The 19,539-nt window shown below is 44.3% G+C and overlaps 1 protein-coding gene across 3 annotated transcripts in view; it reads right to left on the bottom strand.

The window, feature by feature from the left end:
- Positions 1 to 19,539, bottom strand: part of WBP1L (WW domain binding protein 1 like) — a 59,469-nt gene that overhangs the window by 14,432 nt on the left and 25,498 nt on the right. The window contains exons 1-2 of one of the 3 annotated variants that reach the window (XM_065843899.2): positions 10,052 to 10,248; positions 361 to 463 (exon numbers count right to left, since the gene is read on the bottom strand). In XM_065843899.2, the coding sequence (XP_065699971.1) occupies positions 361 to 463; positions 10,052 to 10,078 (130 nt within the window). In that variant the 5' untranslated portion in view covers positions 10,079 to 10,248. Of the gene's footprint in view, positions 1 to 360; positions 464 to 10,051; positions 10,249 to 19,539 lie in introns of those variants that run through there. The other 2 variants (XM_065843898.2, XM_071812109.1) reach the window with 2 other exon arrangements.

Genomic DNA, 19,539 nt, shown 5'->3' with positions numbered 1-19,539 from the left:
GGCATTTCTTCCTCAAGCGTGGTTTCCTCACTTGCATACAATGTTGTTTTTTTGTTTTCGGTTTTGTTTTTTTTGAGTACCCCCAGCATTGCCCAAATCAGTGAAAAGACCAAACAACAAATCTCATCATGAAGGTGGCAAAATGACCCATTACTCCTCAAAAAGCAGGTAATGTCCATTGTAACAATCCTATTTCCCTTCCCATGTCACGTCAACTTGGTTTGTGCTGCAGCAAAATGCAAATGGCAATACATAACAAAGGCTGAACACAAAACCCCACGGGACACAAGCCAGACCCGTAGTGTGGGATGAGAGCCATGCAGATTAGGAAGGGAAGCCATACAAAACAGAAGGACTTACACCAGAGTTCATAGTAGTAGTTGCAACACTGGGATTGTCCACAACAGTGGCCCGTTTCACATATGTAACTTTGATTGTTGACACCCATGCAGGTTTCCTTGTCCTAAAATTAAACAGACACACTTTTAAGATGCTTTGTCAGTATCTTCTGTAAATGTTATTTACTCAATGATCTACAGGCATTTGAAAAGTCTCAAGTTATGGTCTTCGGAAACTCTAAAATGCATAAAGAGGTTAAAATGCAGCTAAGGATCACCAAAGAACACAAAGGACTCTCCAGGAGAAAACTGTATCTCCAAACTCAACAATTACATTGCTTTAGTATCTAGTCACCACTGCTTTCTCATCAGTCCTTTCCTTTCCCATTACAAGTTACCCTGCTTTGTTAGCCAGGCATTCTCTTAAAGAAGAGATGTCATTTGTTCCACATTTTACACAATATCGCTGTATTACTGGGGCTGAATGCCAAGTGGAGGAAATGCATTCATAAACAGAACGTTATAACTTGAGAAAAGACTGCTTGGATTCATTTAGATCTAAATGATAACTACAGAATGTTCTTGCGAGATTCCAATCTAAAATGATTCCTTCGTAATTAGCCATGTGCTTTACATAAGATCAGCATTCCTGTAAAAGTTCTTCCTGGAATAGCAAAGTAGTCCAGGAGAAGAGCCAAGTCAGCGGTACCGTATCACCCAGCAGGTCCTTGGGACACTTCAGATGGAAAAGGACTATGGTGTGAGGTCTCAGTCCCTCACAGGGTGAACCGCTTCACAAAAGCCCTTGTTTTCCTGCTAGTCTGAAAACACGGGTGGGAAAAAGTACAAGACACAGGAGAACAGAAGCATTATATAGGTTGTGGTTTGTACCTCCTTTAATAGGCACTGGGGCAACCTGGAAGTTAGAAAACACTACACAGTTTCTTAAGAAATAAACAGATCTAAATTAAAAAAATTTGATGTTGCAAACAAACCTTTAGCAAAGCCTAAATTTACTATAAGGCACTTAAATTTTATTATAAGGCAAATAAAATGTGGGAAGGTTTATACTGAAAGATGTGTTGAAAGAATTTGTTTTATAAGCACCACTTTTCCAGAAAAAGATCCCCAAACAAAAAAATACCAAACGAGAAATCCCAAGACAACCCAATCAGCTATGAAGAACAGCAAACCCAAGCAGCAGGCTAGAGGAACGAGCATCAGTGGATCCCAACACTTGCGGAACTGCACTTGTCCTCTATTTCACATGAGCGTGCCATGGCCACACTTCTCGCAAGCTTCTGTGGTGTCCCCATATGTGCAAAATACCAGGTCCATTTCAAATTATGGATCACCTCCCTGAACAAGTGATGCAAGGCAGCAGTTTCAATGCAGAAGAGTCCTGCACTAAGTTCTTAAGGAGACTCAGTTTATTTAGGGACCCGGGGGAGCACCAGCCCTCCCCCACCATGCAGCACCCTGGCTGGAACCGTAACCTCCCCAACACTGAGCCTGTGGGTTCCTCACCTGAGCACCTGAGTTGCGGCAGCAATATCGCTTCTATAGGCAGAAGAACATCCTACCACCCAAGGTTCAACAGAGAACATTTTGCAGGACGGATCAGTCAAGGTGCTTTACCACAGGTAGCTGAAGCAAACATTTTATATTCTTGTCTTGAGATGCCACATGCCAATAGCAGACATGACATTCTCCTATAAGGTAAGGTGGTGTTTTCCATCTCTTAATTCCAGCAGCTGAGAGCAACTTTTAGGAGACAGTACTGAGCTAGCACAGCATTTTCTGCTTCAGGCATGCCATTCATTCCAAAAATTGTAATTTCAGTCAGCAAAACAACAAGAAACAGGACACATCTATTCTCTTATCTGTTCTTATATTTACACTTTCCCTCATTTTTGTTTGCCTTGCAGAACTAATGCAACTGATGAACAGCATAGATTTTGGCTCTCACATCAACAGAATTGAGAAATTAAGATCTCATTGCAAAATTGCAATCCTGTAGATAATGCACAAGTTAGAAAGTGGCTGGCTGAGGTCTGCGCTTGTGACACATGAAGATCAATGTGATCTGTTGAACCAGCAAATGAAACATGTGGAGCTGGTGAAAGAACAGAGTCCCACAGTGCCATTTCAGGAACTCCTCTGCATCACAACACTGGTCTGTCCTTGGCTACATGTCTATACTTCCCCAAAACATATTCCGTTCAACGTTGTCTGCTTCAAAGAGAAGCAATAAGGAACACATTGGTGTTTTTTGGCGGCAGCAACCTATAACAGGTTCAACATCACTATTTTTCTCACTTAAGGACTTGCAGCGGTCCTGGTTTTGGAGGCTTCCATCACAATATCTTTTTATTTGAACCTCCTGACTCCTCCCTCTTGCCAATCTCATATTTGAAACCACCTTTCCACAGTGCCATAGGTTGCTTCCACAGTGCAGGGTTGCTTCTTGTTAGCCCAGCTGGCAAACAGATCTATGAGGGGATAGGTCTACATGTTGAACAGAAGATCCTCAGCAGCCAAGCTGGTATTCTGCAGGCTGTTCCCACCTGCTTCTGGAGATCAAGTCTCAAGCAACATTCTGCTTTCCCATCTAAAACAGAATTCAAATCTTACTGTCCGGAGCTGCTTTACACACTGATCAAGAGAAATCATCTTCCTTGCTAATGCATAAGTGTTGGTACCTCTGAATATTCCCACAGTTAAAGCTCAGCTCCCACAGTTCAGAAAGTCCAGGGTTTTACAGTCCTTGCAGTGCCAGCCCCCAGCTGTGCTCCTGAAAGTCTGCACAGCTCCTCTTGGAGCCTTTCTGCAGCCCTGTGCCAGCCCAGTCACCGATGCGTTTCTGGGAACACGGAGCTGTCAAACTCCGTGCCACGTGTCAGGCCCACAACTGTCACCCTTGTTTCCAAACAGTTTCACAGAATCAAGGAATAATTTAGTTTGGTAAGGATCCCAGGAGATCACATGTCCCGACCCCTGCTCAGAGCACAGCTCCTCCAATGCTGGTTACTCAGCCCTGCACAGGGGAGGAGATAAAACATAAAAGCAACAAAGCTTCGGAAAGTGCTACTAGGCAAAGATTCTAGCGCAAGGAGAGCATTGTTTTGGGACACCTTACAGGTACCTCCTTCGGACTGAGTGTTTCAGTCTCCTTTTCTCTCTTCACTTAAGACTCATTTCTGTGAAGAGCCAGTGCATGGTTTCTTGCACTGTTTTGCAAGCCAAGCAAGAGGCTGCGCGCTGCCAGCAGTGCAGGCCGTGACACAGACCGTGACATTTTTTGTTTGGAATCTTCTGCCTACCACCAAGCACTTCCATCAATCTGCACTCTTCATGCCATCAGGGTTGTATTATTTCAACTTCTCCCATTCATTCTTTGTGTCATATGCTGCCAAACAGTAACTACTTAAGACATATCAGCAATATAGTTATCTACAGCCTAAATGCCTTGGGGAAACAATATCACAAGTGCTTGCGCTATGAAAGCACGCTATTGCCTCTTCCACGCCAACGGGTATGGACAAGGTATGAGACTGAAACAGGAGTTTCAGAGGTAAGAAAACTATATATGGGGGGAAAATTATCCCACAGAAATTGGAGCACTCACATTTTACTGACATGCCTTTGTTTCTAGTTTCCATTTCAAGTAGTGCTTGTAATGGTAATTTTAAATCATTCTTAGCATCATGGAGTTTTTATCAAACTACTAGAAAGAAGTTTTGTTGCATTTTTTAGGTAGTCTTATGAAAACAGGGGAGGGGGAAGGTTTATTTCCAAAAGCACTTTCTCCCCCAATTGCCAGTGGCTATCACATTCCAGCGCAGGTTTCCCTGACGAAGGACAGTTTTGTTTTCCTGCTGTCCAGGCAAGCACATCCCTCCCGCCAGCCTTTGTTCAGCACTCGGTAGACACCTCCAGACAGGACTGCTAAGCAGCATCTACACGGGTCTGCTCTCAAAGAGCGTTCAGCTCCATCAGAGGAGAACATTCCTGTTTCACAACTAAGACAACTGAACATGCCATCCATTATCTCCCACCTGCAAGGCTGAGGTGATTTCCAGCTAATTGCCAGGGACTGGTTTTGTCCTGTAAATTGGCACGTAGTCTAGGCTGCATGTGTATCGCTGCCTCCTTGGTATCATCCAAAAATCTGATGCAGATCTGAAACACTGGGCTCACTGGATCCGAGATACACTCCAAACCTGGGAGCTTTCAGGAGAAGGCTCTGCAGTCCTAGATTCTGTCTCCTCTCGCCACCCAGTCCACAGAGGCCATTTGTGCAGACTCTTTCTCATAAAAATGGTTGAGTTGGGAAGATCTCATCCTGGTGTGTTTGGAGACTCTCTTCACATTTCAGATATGGCTATTTTGATTAATTTTCACGTCATAAACTTCAAAAAGCAACTTTGTTTGAATAAAAATGATTTTTTTAATTATTTTCTTGTTCATATTTGGCATTTGTGATAAACCCACAACCACATTGGCAACCCTGCCAGTAGCACACTTTTGCTGTCAAGTGCTTTTACAAATAATCCTTAAAATATCCAGCAGTGGTAGGTATAACAGAGCTCAAGGCAGTGTCATATGTTGTCACATCTGAAGCTACAGCAAACATTAACGTCAGTGCCAGGGAAAAAAGCCAATCATTTTCTCCACCTTCCAGTTTAGTATTGGACCTTTGCTGGAGGTCTACGTGACAAATTAAAGGTCAAAACCTGAGGCCTAATCAAGACAGGAGGCATTCAAGGAGGTCTCTTAAGTTGTCTGAACTGCCCCCTTGTTGCAAGAAAGGGTGGAATCAGATCTCCTTACCCTACTTTTGTAACAATCTTCAGTACTAAATGGTTGGGTTTAAAACCTGTAACTCTATTAGGATTTACTGTGTCTGAAGCCAACGTAGGAAATGGAGGGAAATGAGAACTGACACTAGAGTACCATGACAATAAAAGGATCAAGGCACTTCTTGCTTTTCTACTCTGAAAAGTCAGCAGTTAACCTGGGAACACTGTTGCTATGTCAAAAAGAGAGAAAGACTAAGATGAGCAAATTCCTGACCAGTGTGGCTGTTTTCCAAGCTGAAAATTAATACGTGCAACTACAGCAACAAACACCACAGCCCACGCTCAAAAAGTGCATAGCTGGCAGTGAACCACCTACAAAAGATGACTCCTCAGCTGGCATTAACCAGGTAACCAAACCCAGCAGTGGCTGATATCACAGAAATCTAATAAGCATATTAGCTTTTTGCTCTGTCTTCTTTTTCCACAGAAATTCAGCCTCCACCATCCTAAATATGAGCGCCCTCGCATTTATATGGCCTCTGTGTCATTCAACCTGCAAGAGTATCTGTTCATCCTGACCTTGGTAATACCCAGACACCCTGGAAGACACTTTGAAATGTGATGTGCATTTACTGGCAGCAGGTTACGTGCCATTCCTCCCTTCTAGGATACCCCATTTTTTTTCAGACCTAGTCTAATTGCCTATTCTCTCCAAGCTTTAGTACAGCATTTGTCAAGGCACTATGCAGCAAATTACTGTTTGAACCAGAAGGGATGAGGATTAACGATGGAATGACAGGGGTGGGCAAGGAGCTGAAAACAGGCAGGCAAGCAGTGGGACACAGTGAAAAGCCCAGCAGCATGCAGAGGGGAGACTGCCAAACTGGCATCCGCCGGAGGGCAAGATGCTACTGGTTTTAACAGGACTCAGGCTCAACCTGTGACCGCTCCAGACCTTCTAGTTTAGCGGCCATCAGAGAGGTCTTTGGTAATAAGCATTTATTTAATAATTAAAAAAAAAAAAAAAGAATCCTGACCTAGTTATTTCACTAATCTCATTACTCGCAGGCAGCAGCCCCTCGCTTTCAGTACCCAGCCGCACCCATAACAACAAAGCAGGATGGATTTAAGCAAGTGACACAATCTCCAGAAAAATATATTAAAAATATGTATTTTGAGTAACTCGCAATTGATATTTGAACCATATATATTCTTTAAGCACCCAGAGTAACAGAATGGAAGCGACTGTTAGTATCTTAAACATGTTAGAAACAACCAACTGAAAAAACTGTATTTGATACCCACTATTTTTGAGTTGGCTTTTACTCAAACTCACACATCAGACAATCACTAGTGTTGGTTAGCCAAGCCCATCAGCAACAGCTCACAAGAATGCAAACACAAAGCTACCAAAGAAGATGAGCATCTCTGTCAGATAAGAGACTCAAGTGGTAGTCAGTTAAAATTGTTACTGAAAATATTAGGCTGGAATACCCAATCTTGCTGTACATAGGGTTCACTGCAACTTCTGGTTTGCCAGCTGTCCCCCAGTTCCTAATGAAAATTCACCTTAAATAAAAAAATCACTAGATCCTTTCAGAGAAGGGCAGCAAGCGGGACCGCAGCGGGGACAGGCAGAGCCGCAGCTGAACCCCAGACCAGCGGGGCAGCTCAGGACTGACGCCCACACAGCTGAGCGTGCACCAAAGCCCCCAGATGTGTCCCTTCTTCATAAACACTACATTTGCTAGTCCTTTGGAACATAAAAGCAAAAATCCACCATCTAAGCAAGTGCTGTGCTTATGGTGGATTCAATTTCACAAAAGGAGGTAAGATTGGTAAAGATAAAAGTGGCTTTGCTTGCTGGGAGTTACTGGAACCTCGGGTGCCAGCCCCTGCCAGCATGTCAGGGGATAAATTCCTGCAAGCCTGCCTTAGACAAGACAGTTGAGGCCAGAAAAATGCACCAAGTCTGGACATTTCTTCATAAGAATGTGCAAAAAAGCCCCAATGTGTTAAATGCAAACGTCCCAACATTTAAAGTATAATAAGTGAGGGAGAAATGATGCCTCTGAGCTGTTCCAGGCACAATAGAGATCTTCAAAATAGGAATTCTAATCCACAACAGTTATTGGTTCACTAATGCAAGCATCAGGAGAATTATACTTAAATCACCATGATTAATCAGTCACAGCAGCCCCTTCTTCACCCCCAGCAGATGGAGAACCTCTGAGGTTTTATTAACCTTCATCTGAGGAACAAATTGGTTTGCTGCGTCCATTTATCTTGTGGAAATACTCCAAAGGAACACTGTCCTTTCCCAGGTCGTGGACCCTTTGGTGTTATTTCAGTAAGAGCAGGTTTCACTTTTGTTTATGGCAAGTTTCGGTTCAGATTCCCAGAACTGCACACTGGGATCTGAGTGCCACGCTGTTTACCTCCCTCACGCCCTGCTAGGAGCTTCCCAGCTGCAGTCCCAGCCCTTCCACATTAAAGATAGATGCTTCTAGGAAATTACAGCTTTGAGGAGGCTGTCTTGCATGTTGTTGTTTTAAACCACCAAACAGTTTACAACAATGAAAAATCTCAAGCAGTTAAAATGATAACTGAAAAGGTTAGGAACCCAACATTTTAACTTTTGGTTTTTGGTTTTTTTACATTTATGAAGTGAACTAGATGACCGTGTTCAAGCTTCCACCTGCAACCCTAAGAGGAAATGCTTACTTAAAACTGAAAGCTGAGATCCTCTACAATCATGTTTCCTGGGACAGGAGCTTTAAACACCCACACAGCGCTGACGCCAGACAGAGCTGACCTAGCTTTTGAGGCATTTAAACATCATCCCCAGTGCAACAACCAAAGAAAAACCCAACAAACACACAACCCCCAAACCAAACACCCTATTTTTACTATGTGTTTGGCTGTCCATGTGCTGCAATGCCAGCAGCCCCCAGAGAAGGGAAGGCAGATCCAGCGGAACCAGTGGTTCGGTGAGCAAGGGGTGCAGGTCCTGGGGAGCCAAGACTCTACCACGACCCTTTTGTCCCAGCCACACAGCTCATGGGAGGGCACCCCACTCGGCATCAGCACCCCACGTGTGGAATGGGAACAACAACAGCAAAGGACATCCCAGACAACCAAGTGTTTGCAGTCCCAGTGCAAACACAGGAGACAATAGAGGCAGATGCTGATGACGAGATGTTCTTGAAATCCTCCCACACTTTTAATTAAATAGCACTGTTCACTAACAACTTTTCTTTTCCTGCTCTTTTAGGAGCGGAAAAAGAAATTTCTGAATACTATCTGCATGAAGGACACAATTACAAATATTTAATAGATTTTTGTTAAGCTGGAGAATGGTTAAAACTCAAAATGGTTAAAACTAAGAAAAGTTTAAGCAGCTCTTTCCCACTATATCCTTCATCAGTGGATAAAAATAGTCAAGAGCTTTGCCCTTGTGTTTTGAGGCAACACCTTTTTCTGCTTCCTGTAAATGCCTCTGTATCAATGCTGAAAACAGAAGCAGAGCAAAAAGTACCATCCAGCCCACTGAGATAACCAGATGTTCGCAGTTTGAACAAATAAAGACAAATTACACTTAACTTCTGGTTTTACATCTTGTGCAGCACCCCAGCTGTCCCAAACACCTCTCTAGAACAAAAAGATTAATTTAGAAGTAGGAACTTTAAAGAAAAGCACACTCAGGAGACTCAAGCAATCTCAACATCTAAGCCAGCTGTCTCACTGCAGGCTGAGAGTTACCTAAAGGTATTCATTCAGCCTCTGTGCCCGAATTTCCCTTCTTGGTTCAGTCCTGGGCTTTTTAGGGAAAGTCTCTTTGCCCTGAGTGCTAACAAGTGAACTATTATTATAGCTATTGCATTCAATTACAGAAGGTCATTGTGCTAGAGGTAGTTTCTTATGTAAAACTGTTTCAGTCCAGCAGGGTGGAAGGGAGGGTGGGGGGAGCTGCATTTCACCAAAAACTGAACTGATAAGGAGAAAGAGCCAGCACTGTTTACTCAGCAGTGTGCTGGAAGTCCTTCTGCCTTCCTTTCTAAACAACTGAAAGTAGGCAGCTTAAAACACACCACGGTCTGATCCTGAATTTTTCAATTCTAAATCAGAAACCGCAAGCAGCCCTCTCATATCATGCAATATCTATTTATTGCGGATTACAGATCCCAGCAGTGCTGGGAAGAGTTCACAGCTAGATTCCCCTACGGATGTGCCTCCCAAACAAAAAAAGGGTTTGCTCTCCCCGAGCCTAGGAACACATAGTTGGCACCTCCTCCAGCGGGGAGCAGCTGGGCAGTTGCTACCGTTTCTCATTCCACTCGACCTTACCAGCAATTAAATTATCCCAAGTTTCTTGTTCAAGCTCAAACTCTCCCAAAACAATTAAAAAGTTACCAAAGTGGGAGTCACAGCACATTGCCATTTTCTGTTTGGTGACCTTTGTCAGAGATGATATACATAAAAGTGTCTTAAAAAAAAATAAAACAAAACACAGTGTAATGATCAAAATATTGCTTGCACAAGAAGAGGGTTCCAAGTTTGGCATGTTTTTAAGTAGTGTAAACACAATTCCATATTAAGGACTGTGGAAAGTACTCTAAAACCCAACCAAATAAAACCTGCAGAGGAGCAAGACACAAAGAGCCACCCCACCGCAAAGCCTACAACAACAGGAGTTTCTGTGCCTGGCTCGCAGTTGTGCTCTATCTTTGCTAATAAAAAGCGTCTCTCACACCACCACACTCCTCGATCAAACGCCACGGGTGGTGAAGGGCTGTTTGTATGGTTCCGTTTTGGGAAATCATTTCCTTGGCGGTGGGGGAATAAAAATAAAAGCAATAAGCCACATCCTCCACCTGAGCGAGCAGCTCCCACCGCACAGAAGCCGGTTACCTGTCTGAGACCCAGGAGGAAAGGCATTCTGCAGGCTCATCCTCCGCACCAGCGCATGGGAATGCAGGAATTTAAAGCCCCCCAGTGACCATTTCCTCATCTGCTGAGGCAGTCCGATCCTCCGATCCTATTTAAACCAGGGCTTCCTCGGCTGGGAATGCAAAGTAAACAGGGTCCCGGGACACTGCACGCACTCGCTGGCTCCCCCTCCTCCTCCTCCCACTCCCCGTGACATATCTCAGACGCAGCCCAGCCGGGCTGTTTGCAAGAGGGAAATGACATCAGGTCGGGCAGTTCTGAAAAAAAAGCCAACCAAAAAAAAAAAAAAAAAGAAGGCAAAGCCCTGAAGCTTAAGACAGCTGCCGGGTGCGAGCAGGCAGCTCGGGAGCAGAAGCGCTCTCCTCCCTGCAGACCGGGTGCTGCAAGCGGAGGGGAATCTATTAAAAACGTTGGCAAGAACCGACAGCTCCTCAGTGATGATTAAACCTTGCTAAGCAAAAATAGACATTTACTCCGTTTTTGAGGAGCAAGAAAGCTTGACGTTGCTTGCTGAACGGCACTGGAGCCCTAGGAGCAACCACCATGGTTTTTCCAAGTATCTCCAGATCCCAGGGACCTGGGTAAAGTCTTCACAGACCCGAAGCACTCCCATGCCACCTTCTGCCTACCACCATGGGTCCATATTTTCTGAGCAACTCTTACAGCACTGTTCAGCTCTTGGCCCACTAAAGAAACACCAACAACTCCCCTGATTTCAGCAGGATCAGGATTGGGCCCCTCCAGAATCAGACAGGTGATGGGAAGACATTTTAATCCACCCCTCCCCAAGGAAAACGTGTCTAGCCCTGATGGAAGGTTTCTCATTCTGCTTGATCTCATTGGACATTTTCATGCCAAGGGGCAAGTAAGCCTTATAAACAAATTTATCATCTGGTGCCCAGGATGGCATGTCTTGTTTGTCCTCTCCCAAGCAAGGAGTACAGCAAGTTCCACAGCAGTGTAAGAGATGACACTGCAGAAGGTAATCTAAATTTAACTTCCCTTTCTACCTCCACTTTGAAAGTTCAGCAACCTCTTTTTTCGTGCTTCTCTTTAATCAGCAGCTGTCCTCGTCTGTCGGGGGTGACTGGGACACCACTGCCACTCCCATGCGTCCCAGCAGCAGCTCTGTGGATATTTGACAGAGGGGCAACTCCCCTTGCTTTTGGCCTCTTTGGCTTTTGGAACTCAACACATTAAAATATTTAACAAGGGAAGGAATACACTTTTTTTCACAGAGTTCACTGAATCCCTTTTTTAGTAGCAGTTTCAACAACAATTTCAGGACTTCAGAAGACAGAGAGGGAGAAACCACATATGATTCTTACAAATGCTAATTTGCAACACCAGCAAAAAATATTAAAAATAAACCCAAACTAGAACAGACCCCCCCATCCCCCAGCCAGATAGCTTGCAGCAGGGTCAGAAAAAGACACCCATTTTCCACATGCCAAAAGCCCTGGGTGACCACTGCTGCAGCCTCCACCCAGCCCAGCCCAGGGGTGTTTCCCAAATGAGAACCCCACTGGACAGCCTCTGCACAATTAGGCTGTAAGACTATACACAAGTATTACTTATTTTTACACCAACTTAAAGCCACCATAAACTTGCCATTTGAGGTAAGCACATCTCTGTTTTTCCTAAGAGAAAACAGGCACGTAAGTAATTTCCTGGAGGATACAAAACATCAGCGTTAACTAACATCAGCCAGGCAATGGGATTTTCCAGCTTTTGTGCTCTCGGATCAAACAAACTCTTAACCTTTGCTTTTCCAATTCTGTGGACAAACACCAATGATATAAAAGGGCAGCTTTCTGTTTTAGTAATCTGTTCTGTGGCCTCACACTGTCCTTTGAAATACCTGATTTTGGCTGTTGCTATCCAGAGCCCTGCACTGGGCAGATCCCAGGCCTGAGCCAATGCAGCAATTTCTAAATCCCTACTGTCAAAAGGAATCTAACTATAACCACCCACCTCTCCCCCAGCACGTACTCACAAGACAAAGTGTCATTCCAGATCTGAGACAAGTTCTGAAGGACTATCAAAGCCAGTAACTTAGCAGAAAAGCAAAAGCATCCCAATTTATGTGTGAATTTAGCAGCCTTGGAAAGACTGACACAAGAAAGGTGGTTTGCAAGCAGGCATTACCACATTGGGCTGAGGCAGCTGGGGCCACCCTCTCTTGCAGCCTCTGAGTGACAGTGGCCAGTAACATGTTCCACCAACCATGCTGTAGCTGACCATGGGAAAAGCCCTGGACAGGGGCAAAACCAAGAGCTCATACCCTTATAATACCCTAATAAATACACTGAGAGCCTTGCAAAACACCGAGGTTCTCCTAATCTTTGCAATTGCTGTGGATATTCCAGCTGGTATCATTTTAACCCCTCTTTTTTTTTTTCTTCTTTAGTTTGTAAGTCCTTGCCCCAATGCTTTGTCTTGCAACAACGGGTTTCATAGATGGTGGTTGTGAACAAATAGTTCCTTTCATTAGGAATGAATTCACCACCTTCTAATCTGACTTTCATATTATTAGCAGGTGGCAACAGAAGTCCCCATCCGTCTTCTCACCCATTCATTACTCTGTACCTGTTAGCTATCTTCTTATAAAAGATATCAATCTTCCCTGTCCTCTTAAAGTAAAATCTTTTCCCAAAGCCTTCAGCTGCTCATTGTCCATTTCCAAAACCTTTCTAATTTTCTATTGTTCTCTGCTTGGGGGGAACCAGAGCTGAAATAATAATTATTTTAATGAAAGCAAGAGCAGCTCTAAGGCAGGCTTAGCGTGGGTTTCACATCCTTTACACAAACCTGGTGTTTAACATCTGCAAAGGCCATCCATCTATGACACAAAAGTATGTCTATCTGAGATATAACAAACAGAGCAAACAGCAGTTTTTACAGTTTCTCTGTAGATTAATCTCTTGAGGGCTCTAAAAAGTCAGGGCTAATGTCAGGACAGATTATGGGATTTACATTATTTTGAAAATCTGCTTGTTTAGGTAGCCACCAACCATCCTTTTTTGGAATGTCAGTGTGGATCCCACTACAGGATAATGCTGAGCAAGTTTCGTTTGAAAAAGAGGGAGTAACGTCCTCTAGGCTTTATCAGTCCATAGTACTGCTCTCCTGAACACGCCATCTGCCCCAAACTTGATGTCAGTAAAGGAGGCTGCTTGACACCTTCACAAGCCTGACACAAGCCTCACGACCTCAGATACTAGCATGCAACTGAAGGAGATGATGGAAGTTGTTCAGGCCATTTCAGAGTTGCTTTCCAGGTTTGATGGGAGATGTTTGCAAGCAGGTTTAGTAACCCAGTAAGATACAATATCCATTTTGATACCTCCTGAGGAGACAGCTTGACCTTTAGATGATCCCGTTATGGCAACACGACTGGAACAAAAATTGAAGTTGTGCAGCTCAAACGGGGCTTGAAGCACAAGGCTACTCTCCATTGCTCCACTATTAGAGTCCCAGGCAGGGAGACATTCTGAACAGTGGTGTGTAATATCCCCTCAATTAAACTTTAATACAATGGTTCTGCATACATACAGATATATATATATATATATACACACACATACATACAGGTTGACCAAAAAAACTGGAACAATTTTCTCTAATGACTGTTGCATTTGTCCCACTGCACACTTATTTTCATGTTGGTAACAGAAGCGCCCCTAGAGCATCAGTAAACCACTTTCAATAACTGGTCCACAGCCTTATGTACTAGAACTGAGACTACACAGGTCTGCCAGGCACTTGAAACAAAGTGTGAAAGAAGCAACCTGAATGAGGGTGACTTTGTCTTCCCCCATGCTGGAGATGGCTCTACGAATAAAGAAAAAAGGAAAAGAAACATACAGAAAGGCATAAAAGCAGATCTCTGTTTTCCTAGAATATGACAACATCCAGCAACAACCAAGCTTTATCTGCCTTAACAGCAAGTGTTCTAATGGGGCTTGGTTTGCTAGCAAAACCAGCATGAGACACCGGGAGATCACCAATGCTGGAACAGAGATGCAACGCTAGATCCACCTGGAAACCACTTCTGGCTGGGCACCCACCTGGCACAATCTGCCCACTTGTCAATTCCTGAAGAGTGAAGGGGCCACTTCCCCCCCAGTGGCACCATTACAAGAACACGGTGACTTTCCAATATGAGGAGCAGGTGCCCTGGTTTCATGTAATGTATAGCATTGGCACTGCCTACAGAGAATGTCATCAGCAAATTCCAGAGGACAAACAGAACAGGTCAGTCTGATAATTTCCCAGCACCTGCAGGACCTAGAGTATCTGTTATATTGCTTAGGAGGCACATGGTCCAAAACAAACCTTTCAGACCCACTGTGTCTTGTACTAGTGTATTATTTAGGAGTGGGGTAAAGCAGGTCCCCCAATTTTTGTGCAGTTCAATGACAAAGCAAGGACACTGAAGTCATTTGCATTTAACATTTGTCAGGCCAAACCAACTTAATCATTGTTAGAGAGAGCAAAGAATAACTGCAGGAGAAGACACCATACATATTGGAGCTGGCTTGTGAACCAGTGCTGCAACCAGCCTCATGGATCAATAAATTTTAATGTGCAATGAATCACAAGGGCTTGCAGCAGTTAGAATCTGTCCTTGGGCAGGTTCCTCTTCCCTGCAGCCCGTCGCCACTTCTGCCAGCTCAGTGGTTTAAAAGTGCAAGAAACTTTTGCAGCTTACTAAGCCAAAGGAAGTAAATAGGGTCAGTGCATTTCAGCCTCATTGCTGTCACCTGTCTGGCTCCAAGTAACTGGTTAACCAGGGAGGAAGAGACTGCGCACTTCAAAATGTCCTTAGAATTGCAGAGATCCCCAATGGCAATGGCTCTTGGTTGATTCCAACTCAATCTTTATCCCAGCTGAATCTTGAATAGCAATTGTCAGCCAAGCAGACAAGTACAAATATGTGCTACATCCTCCACCTGAAAGCCATGTGTGAGCCCCAAACCAAAGAAGAGGGCATTGCAGAGGAAACCACTCCCCACTCTGTCACCAGGTATTTCATTGGGAGCCTGTCCTACTCTTGACTTTTCACGCTTGGGTGAAGAAATACCAACAGTAAAGCACTTCTCTTTGCACTTTTGCACAGAAATCAACCCCTCCTCTGAAGTTGCTTTCTGTATTATGCTCGCATAAGAAGGGCACTCAAGAAAAGTCAGGGAGCAGACAAGGGGTAGATGTGGAGGAGATACCCAAGAGGAGTCCTCTCCAACCCCATCTGACAGAGGAGATGAAAGAGGACACATCCACTCCCACCTACTCTGCTGTTGAGCTGGTAGGAAGAGTGATGGCAATGAAAAGTCCAGGTTCCTTTTCTGAGACCAAAATAGTTTTTGCCAAGTGTAGCTTGAAATTTCTAGCCCTCAGTGACGTTGTTTCCCATTGCTTTTTCCCCAAGGACAAGAAAGTGATAGCCACAGGTCCAGCACACTTTTCTTCACAGCAGCAGAGCTGCGGCCAAGCCAATGTAATCGTAATGCCGAAGACTATTTGCATCATCCATTCTGTATGACTACTGCTCCAAAACTCAGGCCTGTCATTCAAGCCTAGAGGTCTTAAAAAGCTTTAAAGTTCTTCACCACTGAGGCAGAGAGGAACTAAAGAGCTGGAATTACCCTATTCAGAGGTGATACTAACTGCTTCAGTGGAGACAGGGTCAATTCTGTCCCTTTAGTGTTCCCAGGTTTTGGGCACCAATGTCAGGCTTCAGTTTTAGTCTGGAGTGGCAATGAAGTCACTGGAAAGCCTACTCGGCTTTCTCTGGGCCTGCTGGGAGGGGGAGGAGGAGGAGGGAGGGGGGGTTCAGCTGTTAAAACATTTGACAAGACTGTCTCCAGGAGGGCTAGTGTGTCTGGGGTGGTACAAGGACACCAGCTTGGCTCTTTGCTTTTTGGCACTACAGCTCTTGTTTTCCTTATGCCTGTGTATGCAAACAGGACCTTTAGTAAGGGCTCAAGAGGAGATGACCTGCTCCAGACAGGGAAGGAGGCAGAGCCCACAGACAGTAACAAGATCCCCCAAAGGTGGAATCAAGACGGTGAGCGTCTGTACTAGTTTTAGAGTCTTGCACCATGTGGGTACCAAAAATACAGCCTGTGTGTGTCCTTCGGTCACATCATCATAGGAGACAGCACTGTCCCAACACTGCTTACCAGCACAACCTTGATGGAGATCTTAGATGCCCCGCTCTTAGAAGTGCTATTTGTTTTCTCTCCAAATGACAGCAACTCACTATTTTTAGTGCTCATCTCATGTCTGCTTGGCATTTCCCTTGGGCCTTACCCCTGTTTCACAGTGTTGGTGCCAGCTCCCACAAAGCATTTTTTTTTGTGCCAGAGGGGCTGATGCCAAGTCTGTCTGTCTCGGTGCCAAAATGGCAGCCGGCTTTTTTGTTGAGACAGGATTTGCCAAAGCTAACAGCAATAGTTCTGGGGTGACTGGCACTGATTTTAAGGTTTTCTTCTTCCTTTCTCTGCCGTTGCCTGTAGATTTCATGGGATAACGCTGCTCCAAACAACCCTCTGGGGTACCAGGAGCGGAATTTTTTTCATCAGGGTCTTAGGAAACAGGCAATTATACAGCAGACCATTTTAACTTAGAAGACTTCAAAGAGGAGGATACTCATATACATGGAGCAACTATTTGGGATGCAGCACTGCTACTGCTGGACTCAACTATGGCAGAAACAACTCCCCCTGCACATCAAGGAGGACTTGATCTCAGCCTGCAAATGTGTTTAAAAAGCACCAACCACAAAAAGAGAGAACCCACTTAAGATGAGGGCGGTTACATGCCATTTCATCACCAAGAAACACCTAAGATAGAAGTCTGCAGCAGGAGAAGAGGGTCAGGGGTCAGCCAAAATCACATCACCTCACCATGAGCAAGAAGACAAAACCCAAGAAGAAAGGTCATGGCCTTTTGCCCCTTTTGCACTCTCACAAGTGCCGCTCCACAAAATGCTGCTGTTCAGATAAAATCCAGTCTCTCACATGCTGACCGTGGGAAAAACCCACAGCAACGCGAACAGACAGCGCACGTGATAGGTAATCACACACGTACAGATGCAAGTAACTTGAAGTGGTGGCATCCCTGAAAATTAGGAAGTATTTTGATGTTAACCTCTGTTACTTTTCTTATGAACCTAAAAAAAAAAAAAAACACACTTTGCTCAGAAACTGGTCTCAAATGGGCACCCAATTGCCAAAAGATGCTCGGCTCTTTCTTCAAGAGCAGTGGAGGTAGTGAACCTGACAAGAGGTACACAATTGGTTAAAATCGCTTTGTCATCATGCAAGAGTTTGCCAGGAGATCTGTTATTCATACAGCCTGGTCAGATCTTTCTGAAGTTCATTGGTCTTTTCTGAGCTTAAGTTTACATCTTGAACAAATTTAGAAAAGCCCCCAAAATACAGCAGTCTTGTTTTCTTCAGCTCATTTTACAGGAAAGAGGTTCTTTTATTATAAGAGTTCTGAGAATTAAGCAGAGCACCACTCCTATATGGCCTGTACCCTTCTTGAGAGGAACAGATTTTCTGGGAAATCCTTTAGGAAAACAACGAGACATCAGCAGCTGCCTCTTTGTAAGTACCCTGATGGATTATTATGGTTGGATAATGTTACACTGCTGAGCATAGGTTATACTGAAGCAAAGAAATGTCCTCAAATTGCCCAACATATGTAAAGCCTCAAGCACTTTTCTACTATTATCCCTGGACTTTACTCCAGGCCCTGCCGTGGCACCTGCATCCCCATCAATAGGTGGGTTCTGGGCTGCAGGGATGACTGGGGTTGCAGTACACAAACTACAAACAACTGGTTTAACTGAATCTTCTTCCTCTTAGAAAATACACGTGAATCACAATACAGTACTCCCAAAATTAAAAGTCTGTCAGTTAACCCAATGGGCTGTGTAGTACCTGGAGTTTTACAGGATTTCCGTTATCAGAGTGTGTGGTTAGAGCCTGGCACAAAGATGAGGAAAGCCCTTCCACACAGCATGGTCTGCCTAGCAAAAAGACAGAAGTCTTCTCCTTTTCCAAAATGAAGAGCACTAAAGATCATCTACATATATCTTCTTACAACCAAAGCGAAGAATTAAAGGAAACCACAAGTTTAACTACTAAGAAAGCTCGATACCACAAGCATTTAAAAGATCACAGCACAACAATATCAAATGCATCATTTTTAAATCACTAGACAAAACTCTAAGAGAGCTATCAGCTCTTAACATCAACAGCTAAAACTTTTTAAACACGCAACTTTAGAGAAAAAAATCACTTCAGAAAACCTCATCGTAAACACAAGCTTGTCTGTTCTGATTTGAACTACTGGGTTGCTTAGGATCTCTCCAAGTACTTGGAAGAAAAACATGAATTCACCTCTATTTTGAAAGGATGAGTAAACAAAAATAAGGAATAAATAAACGAGCATAGTGTACTGTTAAGTGTAGTTTCAAGCTGTATTTACCCATGTCTGTGAACAGCAGGAAATACCAAGACCTTAAAGCCTAATCTCTCCCCTGTTCTGCTTTGGCCCACATCTTAACCAGGAAGGAAAGCTCCCCAAAAGGCCACACACTTTGTTGCTCTGCCAGCTGGAGAAGAGAGCTTTTAGGATTGCCTCAAAAAGGAGAGCCCTGAGAAAGCATGATATACATAAAGCAGAGCGCTCACAGATGTAGGCTTCCAGGTACAGAGTTGGTTTGATTCAATCATACAGGGTAAAAATTCAATGCCTCCCATCACCAGCTCCTCCATCCTGCTGCCTTTTCCCTCTCTGCAGCTATTTTCTGTAAGCATAAAATGGGGAAAACACCAGAAAGTTCTCTGAAATGCTACAACAATTGGACTCTAAATACAACTAGTGGTTATTATTTCTCTGCCTAGCACTGGTTACCCAAATATTTCCTGCTGGGCTCAGCTCATCTGGCGGCCGCCACTGGGCCAGGCAGCAGCTCTGGCAGGAACCGGCGGCTGGGAGGAAGCGATGTCCCAGTGTCGTGTTTCAGCATCAGCTGTGGCATTACGCAGTTTGCACTTTGCTTAAGCATTAAAAGCACTGGTGGCACCTAGAATCAAAGCCAATTTCTAAATTTCAGTGTCATACTTGGGTGCCAGGCAATTTTGCCATTCCAAGGGCAGATAGCTTTACTACACTGCTATCTCGCTTACCCACCTGCGTGGTATCTGTAGGGCCTCCCCCTTAGGTAAATGCGTGCCCTCCCCTTGTGTGCATAAGCATGCTTTATTTCAGATAGTTCGATGCCCCAAAATTAACTCATTTCAGCTTTATCTTGGGAAGTAATGCTGATCACCATAACCTGCCTTTCTGGGTACTATCTTAGCCCAGCTGCTACAGTTTCCATTAGTGCTTGTTATTCCACTGGCAGATAAAGCGAACACTCCCCTGGCTGT

The sequence above is a fragment of the Patagioenas fasciata genome, chromosome 8 (genome assembly GCF_037038585.1).
Source record: "Patagioenas fasciata isolate bPatFas1 chromosome 8, bPatFas1.hap1, whole genome shotgun sequence".
NCBI lineage: Eukaryota > Metazoa > Chordata > Aves > Columbiformes > Columbidae > Patagioenas > Patagioenas fasciata.
This window is presented reverse-complemented; position numbering and strand designations above follow the sequence as displayed.